General features: G+C 41.1%; 1 protein-coding gene across 2 annotated transcripts; it reads left to right on the plus strand.

Moving 5' to 3' along the window:
- Positions 1–3,023: 3,023 nt before the first annotated feature.
- LOC106567267 (acidic mammalian chitinase) lies at positions 3,024–9,734 on the plus strand. 2 transcript variants are annotated; one of them, XM_014136367.2, is made up of 12 exons: positions 3,024–3,152; positions 3,365–3,437; positions 6,567–6,596; positions 6,845–7,049; positions 7,181–7,237; positions 7,400–7,565; positions 7,759–7,883; positions 8,028–8,157; positions 8,295–8,477; positions 8,751–8,867; positions 9,048–9,180; positions 9,292–9,734. In XM_014136367.2, the coding sequence occupies exons 2-12, from the start codon at positions 3,413–3,415 to the stop codon at positions 9,576–9,578; spliced, it is 1,458 nt and encodes a 485-aa protein (XP_013991842.1). In that variant the 5' UTR covers positions 3,024–3,152; positions 3,365–3,412; the 3' UTR covers positions 9,579–9,734. The 2 variants fall into 2 exon arrangements, with proteins under 2 accessions (XP_013991842.1, XP_013991841.1); XM_014136366.2 differs by lacking the exons at positions 3,024–3,152; positions 3,365–3,437 and having other exon boundaries at positions 6,524–6,596.
- The last annotated feature ends 440 nt before the right edge of the window (positions 9,735–10,174 follow it).

The raw sequence follows: 10,174 nt of genomic DNA on the forward strand, positions 1-10,174 counted from the left end.
CCGGAATGCCCACTGCCCACTAACTGGGGGGGACAGGTGTTCCCAAGCAAATCCACCATCTTTTCTTCATTCCAGGCACACAAGATGATGTGGTTGGAGCCTGATAGTGTTCCTCTATTCTCATGCTCTGCATTGACTCTGGGTTGGTACAGCATTTCAACAAGAAAAGTAAGGTTACAGCCTGTGGTATTTATGAAGTTGTGGAAAGTACATGTTTTTCAAGTGGGTGTGGAAGTGTGTGCGTACGTGCATACATGTTGATGTGGGTGTGTAATATTTCTACTAATGGAGAGATATTGACTGGATGGAGGAATACACTGATAAGTTTAGCATGTTGATAAAAGCAGTGACACCTGGTAGAGAAACTATTTATATGATGACAGTGGTAGAAAAACCCTAATGAATGATTCTTTGCTAAATCACTGGTTTAGGCCTGGTAGGATTGATAAGTAGATTTTAGCTCTTTATCTCTACCTGATGGCAGTAAATCATAGTACCATCTTCAGGGCACTGTACCCTTGGCTTGTTTGTCTGTTGCTTTGTCTCAACATTGATCTGTGAATCTTAGCTGATGTAATTGGTATGATGACACATTGGCATTGTATACATACCTTTCAGGACTGTGGGCTGCTTCAACATTCTTCAGAGATTGGCAGATTTAATCTTTAGCCTTTAAAATGTCTAAAACACAGACCTAAACACACCCCTAATCGATGTCTCTGGGACCATACTGTACCTACCTTTATTGTACCCACCTTTATTGTATAATTGTTATATGTTGATCTATGGTTTATAGAATATGGGTTTTAAATGCTATGAACAAGGCTAACGTTTGCACTTTGTTCACTAGCATGACAAGCAAAATAAGAATGATGCTTCGCTTACTAGAACTACAATGTGCATTCTTATGGCATCCAGTCATTTCTGTCTTTTCTGCTAATCATTAATGTACCTTGTGATTTTTGACAATATTAACCGATAGAGATGTACTTTGAACTTATGGTCCTCTAATGAATACAGAAATGGATTAAAACACTGTTCTAAAGTGCTCTGTTATCAGGCTGTCAGGATTTAAACATTTCAAATTAACTACACCTAGGAGCTTAATTATAAAGGCCATTTTCAAACATAAGATTTTTTGGTTGTTGTACCATAATGATATCACACTGTCATAATCATAATATTCCGACCATGAAAGTTACTGTAATGACAGGTAATGCTTAAAAGTCCGCAGCATATTTCCATCATAGTTAAGTGTGTAAAGTACAGTATCATAATTTTCTCAATGAAATGGTGCACATAGCATACTGTAATAAACCTCCCAGTCAGGGATTATTGAGTTGCAATGTTGTCAGTAATATGAGCATGTCTGGAGAGTCTACTGTCTGTGGAGTCTTCTGTGTATGGAGTCTACTGTGTGTGACTGTTTGCTTGAACTTTAGAGACAGGAAGCTGACTGACATTCAAGATCACTTACAACCATTCACACATGATCAACCTGGATGTCAGTCTGCTTCTGCTTTAGCCAATTTTTTGTTGTTGTCATGCCAAACATGTATGGCAAATTTGCTACTATACTGAACAAAAATATAAATGCAACATGCAACAATTTCAACGATTTTACTGAGTAACAGTTCGTATAAGGAAATCAGTCAATTGAAATAAATTAATTAGGCCCTAATCTATGGATTTCACATGACTGGGCAGGGGTGCCAGGCCCACCCACTGGGGAGCCAGGCCCACCCACTGGGGAGCCAGACCCACCCACTGGGGAGCCAGGCCCATCCACTGGGAAGCCAGACCCACCCACTGGGGAGCCAGGCCCATCCACTGGGGAGCCAGACCCACCCACTGGGGAGCCAGGCCCATCCACTGGGGAGCCAGGCCCATCCACTGGGGAGCCAGACCCACCCACTGGGGAGCCAGGCCCATCCACTGGGGAGCCAGACCCACCCACTGGGGAGCCAGGCCCCCACGACATTTTAGTGAACTAAGCTTTTTGTGCATATGGAAACTTTCTGGGATCTTTTTTTTCAGCACATGAAACATGGGACCAACACTTTACATGTTGCGTTTTATATTTTTGTTCAGTATAGATTTGAATAAATAAAATGTAAACGTAAGCAATGTTGCTGGCCTTTTCTAATCTCCGGAGTGATTGGGCTATATTAAATAGACTACAAGCACTTTATTCATGTAGCAACACGTATGATGCCATGACAACATAATCAGACCTCTATGAACGAAATAAACAAATTGTTACATAAAGATTAGAGAACTGTACAAGTGCCGGGATATTAAAGGGAATGAAAACCCAGTGAAAACTCACTTCTTTATGGCTGAGATAAGGCCTCTGTTACAGCCCTGAATCACCAGGCAGCTTGAGCTCTTGCTCCCATTAACAAATTACTCAGAACCTACAGTATACTCCCCCTCCCTTATTACTGCATTGGCTGTATTGTTCTGTGTTACGTGACCTCAATTAGTAAAACCAAGGGCCAACCTTCCCAGTTTCAACAAAAGAAGCAAAGGTAATCTTATCTTAAAACCAATCAATACTAGCATTTTTATGACAGTTTATCTTGTCGTGTCTCTCATGCAATGGCCTGGAGCTTGCGTAATGTTTGTTCTACTAAGATTTTGGGCCTTTTCTGTACTTTTTTTGTTTTATTTGTTTATGGCGTGAACTTCACATCAAAGATATCCAAGAGAAAGGCCTACAGAAGCTATTATGTGTGAATGAAAGATAACTACTACAATAGGTCCAGTTCGTGGAATATTTATATTCAAACTAAAAGCTCTTAACTAGTTAAAGAATATTGAAATGTATTTGTTGACTGAATGTTCCAATTCCACGTTGCTGATACAGAGGATAGAGATGGTTTATTTCACCCTCAATATCAATCCTCCATGGTTGTTTATCTGACCATAAAGATAGGTCTATCTCTCATACAATTCAGACAGGTTATATCCTTAAATGAAACTAACATAAACCATGACACTGATTAATCCAGATTAAGAGCAAACAATCTCCCCCAGGTTGCCACTTCCTGATACAGGTATGTAGCCTTTGGCCCAGGAGTATCAGAACGGTATAAAAGGTGAGATGTATTCTCTACCAGACACCGATCCAGTGTCTCACTGAGGACCAGGTAGGACTTGGGCTATATGTTTTTATTAACATTATTATTGCATTATAGTTTTACTATCACCCGACCATCAGTTACAACCTTTTAGGAACAATAATTGCAACACATTAAACTTGAAGCTGGACAGTGCAGACGCACTTGTGCAACCTTAGCCACACACAACATTCTAACCACCCTGGTTTGTTCTATTAAATGAAAATGCTTATTTTTTCCAGGTGCCTCTTCGGTTTTGTAAGGAGAGGCCGTGTAACTACAAACTCATCATGGCCCAACTAACACTTCTCGTTGGTAAGTCAAATTCTGGCAATGAAATATTGTTATACATTTTCAGTGGTGTAAAGTACTTAAGTAAAAATACTTTAAAGCACTACTTAAGTAGTTTTTTGGGTTATAGTTTACTTTACTATTTATATTTTTTACAACTTTTACTTTTACTCCACAACATTTCTGAAGAAAATAATGTACTTTCTACTCCATACATTTTCCATGACACCAAAAAGTACTTGTTACATTTTGAATGCTTAGCAGGACAGGAAAATAGACCAATTCAAGCACCTAAAGAGACAATCCCTGGTCATACCTACTGCCTCTGATCTGACGGACTCACTAAACACAAATGCTTTGTTTCTAAATTATGTCTGAGTGTTGGAGCATGCCCCTGGCTATCCGTATTAAAATAAAAAATAAGGAATTTGAAATTATTTATACTTTTACTTTTGATACTTAAGTATATTTAAAACCAAATACTTTTTTACTTTTACTCAAGCAGGATTTTACTAGGTGACTTTCACTTGAGTCATTTTCTACACTGTGTGCACAATTATTAGGCAAGTCAGTATTTGGACCATATCATTATTATTATGCATATTTCCCAACTCCACGCTGTATAAACTGGAATGCTTATTGGATTTAAGCATATCAGGTGATGTGTATTTGTGTAATGAGGGAGGGTGTGGCCTAAGGAGATCAACACCCTATATCAAGGTGTGTATAATTATTAGGCAGCTTCTTTTCCTCAGGCAAAATGGGCCAAAAAAGAGATTTAACTGACTCTGAAAAGTCAAACATTTTAAAAAAGTATTTCAGAGGAATGCAGCACTCTTGAAATTGCTAAGATATTGGGGCGTGATCACAGAACCATCAAACGTTTTGTTGCAAATAGTCAACAGGGTCGCAAGAACCGTGTTGAGAAAAAAAGACGCAAATTAACTGCTAAAGATTTGAGAAGAATCAAACGTGAAGCTACCAGGAACCCATTATCCTCCAGTGCTGTCATGTTCCAGAACTGCAACCTACCTGGAGTGTCCAGAAGTACAAGGTGTTCAGTGCTCAGAGACATGGCCAAGTTAAGGAAGGCTGAAACCCGACCACCAGTGAACAAGACACAAGTTGAAACGTCAAGACTGGGCCAAGAAATAACTGAAGACAGATTTTTCAAAAGTTTTATGGACAGATGAGATGAGAGTGACTCTTGACGGACCAGATGGATGGGCCCGTGGCTGGATCAGTAACAGGCACGGAGCTCCACTTCGACTCAGACGCCAGCAAGGTGGAGGTGGGCTACTGGTATGGGGTGGTATTATTAAAGATGAGCTAGTTGGACCTTTTCGGGTTGAAGATGGACTCAAACTCAACTCCCAAACCTACGGCCAGTTTTTAGAAGACACTTTCTTCAAGCAGTGGTACAGGAAAAAGTCTGCATCTTTCAAGAAGACCATGATTTTTATGCAGGACAATACTCCATCGCATGCATCGAAGTACTCCACTGCGTGGCTAGCCAGTAAAGGCCTTAAAGATGAAAGAATAATGACATGGCCCCCTTCCTCACCTGACCTAAACCCTATTGAGAACTTGTGGTCCCTTCTTAAACGGAGGATTTACGGTGAAGGAAAACAGTACACCTCTCTGACCAGTGTCTGGGAGGCTGTGGTTGCTGCTGCACAAAAAGTTGATGGTCAACAGATCAAGAAACTGACAGACTCCATGGATGGAAGGCTTATGACTGTTATTGAAAAGAAGGGTGGCTATATTGGTCACAGATTTTTTTTTTTAAATGTCAGAAATGTTTGTTTATACATTTTGAGTTGTTTGTTTATTCTCACTTTAACAGATGAAAATAAACAGGTGAGATGGGGAACTTTTGGTTTTTCATTTAGTTGCATAATAATTCTGCACACTAATAGTTGCCCAATAATTGTGCACATAGATATTCTCCAAAGAAAGCCAAAACCTCACTTTTACTTCCTTAAATATTCAGGTTTGAGGTTTATTAACATTTTGGATTGACTGAGAGCGCTGTAGTTGTTCAATAATAAAATAAATCCTCAAACATACAACTTGCCTAATAATTGTGCACACAGTGTATTAAGGTATCTTTACTTTTACTCAAGGAAAAGCTAGAGCTGCCCCGGTCAACTGTAAGTGCTGTTATTGTGAAGTGGAAATGTCTAGGAGCAACAACGGCTCAGCCGCGAAATGGTAGGCCACACAAGCTCACAGAACAGAACCGCGGAGTGCTGAAGCGTGTAAAAACTGTCTGTCCTCAGTTCAAAACTTCCTCTGGAAGCAGCGTCAGCACAATAACTGTTTGTTGGGAGCTTCATGAAATGGCCTTCCATGGCCGAGCAGCTGCACACAAGCCTAAGATCACCATACGCAATGCCAAGCGGTGTAAAGCTCACAGCCATTGGACTCTGGAGCAGTGGAAATCCGTTCTTTGGAGTGATGAATCATGCTTCACCATCTGGCAGTTCGACGGACGAATCTGGGTTTGGCGGTTACCAGGAGAACGCTACCTGCCCAAATGTATAGTGCCAACTGTAAAGTTTGGTGGAGGAGGATAAAGGTCTGGAGCTGTATTTCATGGTTCAGGCTAGGCCCTTTAGTTCCAGGGTAGGGACATTTTAACGCTACATTCTAGACGATTCTGTGCTTCCAACTTTGTGGCCACAGTTAGGGGAAGGTCCTTTCCTGTTTCAGCATGACAATGCCCCCGTGCATAAAGTGAGGTCCATACAGAAATGGTTTGTTGAGATTGGTGTGGAAGACCTTGACTGGCCTGCACAGAGCCCTGACCACCACCCCATTGAACACCTTTGAGATGAATTGGAAAGCCGATTGTGAGCCAGGCCTAATCATCCAACATTATTGCCCGACCTCACAAATGCTCTTGTGGCTGAATGGAAGCAAGTCCACGCAGCAATGTTCCAACATCTAGTGGAAAGCCTTCCCAGAAGAGTGGAGGCTGTTATAGCAGAAAAGTGGGGACCAACTTCATATTAACGCCCATGATTTTGGAATGAGATGTTCGACAAGCAGGTGTCCACATACTTTTGGTCATGTAGGGTACTTTGTTAACTGCAAGCAAATAAGCTTGTTTGATTAGTCTAATGAACAAATGTTTAATTTCTGTTTCAGGACTGTCCGTTTTAATGTGTCTTCAAATGGGTACGTTTTGTAGTTCTTACAGCATTACTCTCGATGTCTATCCAAACTTAATTGTACTGTAGCTACCAAAAATAGGATATCGTTAAGTAACATTCATAGGGAGAAAATAAATAACTTACTGTTGAATAACATTGCTCAGTACATAGCATACAACATTGATACAATCCTAGACAAAGTCACTGTCAATGTCTCTGTCTATCACTTTGTTCTGATGGGGGCCTGATGCTAGTATTTTAAATCCTCAACAGTGTCATCAACCAAACTGGTGTGCTACTTCACCAACTGGTCCCAGTACAGACCAGGCACTGGGAAATATCTGCCGGCCAATGTGGATCCCAACCTCTGCACTCATCTGATCTATGCCTTCTCAATGATCAACCACAACAACGAGCTAGTCACCTACGAGTGGAACGATGATGTTCTCTACCAGTCCTTCAATGGGCTGAAGAAGCAGTGAGGTTTAGCTGCTGAGCTATATGATGTCTTATGTGCACTTTGTGCATTTACTTTAATTATTACATATTCACATTTCTCTTTAAATGCAATGAAATTGGGTGTTGATGAATCTTTCTTGTCTTGGAAAGAAATCCTGCACTGAAGACCCTGTTGGCAGTTGGTGGATGGAACTTTGGGTCCAGCCAGTGAGTATTGTTGTCATATAGCCATGATTAAGTTGTACATGTTTCAATGTACTTTACTGATAGAAATAAACATGTTTTTAAGTATCTATTGGTCATTATGCTTTTCCAATGAATAATAACAATTACAAGTATTATGATTACTGACACTGAATAACTTTTCAGGTTCACCATCATGGTGTCAACACCTGCCAATCGCCAGAAGTTCATCCAGTCATCCATCAGTTTCCTGAGAATGTATGGCTTTGATGGCCTGGACCTGGACTGGGAGTACCCTGGAGCACGAGGGAGCCCCCCAGAAGACAAGAAAAGGTTTACACTGCTGTGCAGGGTCAGTTTGACATTCACAGCCACAGTAGTAATAATCAAACATCTGGAAAGCATTATATTTGGATCCTGAGTAACAGATTTAATGGGGCACCATAATAATTATGTTCAACTTTAACTGATCCAGCACAATGTCGTCATATTATTATTTCATACCATTAACAAAATACACTGTCTCATTTGGTTCTGGGGTCCAGGAGTTGCTCGAGGCATTTGAGAAGGAAGCCGCTGACACCAGCAGACCAAGGCTGCTGGTCACAGCTGCAGTGGCTGCTGGGAAGGGAAACATTGATAACGGTTATGAAATTGCAGAGGTTGCAAAGTGAGTTCAAAGGTTAAAACAGAGGGCCTTCATTCACCATAGGTGATTGGTATAGTAATAATTATTGTGAAGGTTCATCATTTACCAGTTGGTGTTTTCCATGTTACATTTCGTGACCTTTTGCCTTGTGTGACTGTGTAACAGATACTTGGACTTAATCAATGTGATGTCCTATGACATGGGTGGAGCCTGGGACCCATTCACACGCCACAACAGCCCCCTTTTCCGCGGTGCTTCAGATGCAGAGGAAGGAGAGCACAAGTATTTCAACGTTGTGAGTAAAAAATATAAAACTTTACAATATCTATTTATTTTTTTACTATTTTTGAAACCATAAATAATTTAGAAACCATTTTAGAAACCATTAACTATTTGTCAAATAGTTGTTGAATGTTTTCTCCTTTTCCAAAGGACTTTGCCATGAAGTACTGGAGGGACCAGGGCACCCCTGTTGAGAAGCTGATGATGGGTTTCGCCACCTATGGGCGCACATTCCGCACTGTCTCTGGAGACAATGGTGTCGGAGCCAGAACGAGTGGACCAGCCTCTGCTGGACCATATACCCGCGAGGCCGGCTTCTGGTCCTATTATGAGGTCAGGGAGAGAGGTCAAAGTTCAACACTACAAATACAGTTGTCACTGGTGGTGTGATCTCCCAACTCTACCAATGTGGAGTTAATTAACATGCTATGTTTTGGAACCAGGGAGATTGTGAAACACTAGGATGTAAAAAATAGATTAACACAATACATCAATGCACACTTTCAGTATACTGTACTCGGGGCCAATTCAAAACAACAGGTATTCTTTATGTCAGGATCAGTTTTCCAACATACTCATGACATGTTTATTTTTCTTTTCCACCAGATCTGTACTTTCCTGAATGGAGCAACTGTTGAGTTGATTGAGGATCAGATGGTTCCCTATGCCACCAAAGGAAATGAGTGGGTGGGATATGACAATCGGGAAAGCTTTGAAATAAAGGTACGGTATCATATTACTTAATACACTGCCAGAAGGAATCTCCTTTCAGTTGATTGCTGTAAATTCTAGCAGTCGAATGTCTATTGCTCATTTCAACCATAATATCTTTGTTATTGATTACATGGTGATTGGTAGAAGGCTATATGGTTTTGGAAAATAAAATATTTGGTCATTTTATAGGCACGCTATCTAAAAGAAAACAAGTTTGGAGGGGCCATGATCTGGGCTCTGGATCTGGATGACTTTGCTGGACAGTTCTGTGGGCAGGGCAACTATCCCCTGATCAGCCATCTGCGTTATCTTCTGGCCTCAGGTACGCAGCCATTACTAGAGCACTGAGGTTTATGTCTCATAAGAGGTTTGGTTGGTATAACAATGACATTGTATCATTCCATGCTTGACAATAACACACTGTGTTTTATAGATTTGCCACCCCTTCCTTCCACAACACGTCCGCCACCCCTTCCTTCCACAACACGTCCCCCACCACTGCCAGGAACTACCACCAGCAGTGTACCCGCCACCACCTCCACTCCTCTGCCCGGCAGTGGCTTCTGTGGGGGGAAAGCTGACGGCCTGTACTGTAACAAGGAAGACCTTAATGCCTTCTACCAGTGTGCCAGTGGACACACCTACCTCCAGAAGTGCGCCGCTAACCTTATTTTCAACGAGAAATGCAAGTGCTGTGACTGGAACATGAGCCCGGCATAGGTGTTTTCTGTTAATGTACACATTGTAGCCTGAGTAACTGATATACTGTTTACCTCAGTTTCATGGTACCAAGGCTAGTTTAGATTTAAATGATAAAATATCCACTCCAATTACAATGGAATAATACAAAAAAATAAAGTATTTGTAATGTTTTTATGTAATGGTTATTGATGCTGCTTATTGTGACTCGATTCCAAGAGATTGTAATCTCTTCCTTTCATTTGAAATGTTTGAAACCTTTGTTTGTTGTTACACCGTTAACCCAACTGTAAAGTACTTCCATGTAGTTAGTATAAGTCAAGCGTCAAACTCATTCCACAGGGTGTCTGCAGGTTTTTGCTCCTCCCTTGTACTTGATTGATGAATTCAATCAATGAAATGTATTTATAAAGCCCTTCGTACATCAGCTGATGTCACAAAGTGCTGTACAGAAACCAAGCCTAAAACCCCAAACAGCAAGCAATGCAGGTGTAGAAGCACAGGACAAACTCCCTAGAAAGGCCAGAACCTAGGAAGAAACCTAGAGGAACCAGGTTATGAGGGGTGGCCAGTCCTCTTCTGGCTGTGCCGGTTGGAGATTATAACAGAACAGGGCC

The sequence above is a fragment of the Salmo salar genome, chromosome ssa13, assembly GCF_905237065.1.
Source record: "Salmo salar chromosome ssa13, Ssal_v3.1, whole genome shotgun sequence".
NCBI lineage: Eukaryota > Metazoa > Chordata > Actinopteri > Salmoniformes > Salmonidae > Salmo > Salmo salar.

Coding starts and splice junctions, on each gene's coding strand:
- LOC106567267 (XM_014136366.2), top strand. CDS start 6,539: ATGAACAAATGTTTAATTTCTGTTTCAGGACTGTCCGTTTTAATGTGT. Junction 7,884..8,027: donor GAAATTGCAGAGGTTGCAAA/GTGAGTTCAAAG, acceptor ACTGTGTAACAG/ATACTTGGACTTAATCAATG. Junction 8,868..9,047: donor GGGAAAGCTTTGAAATAAAG/GTACGGTATCAT, acceptor GTCATTTTATAG/GCACGCTATCTAAAAGAAAA.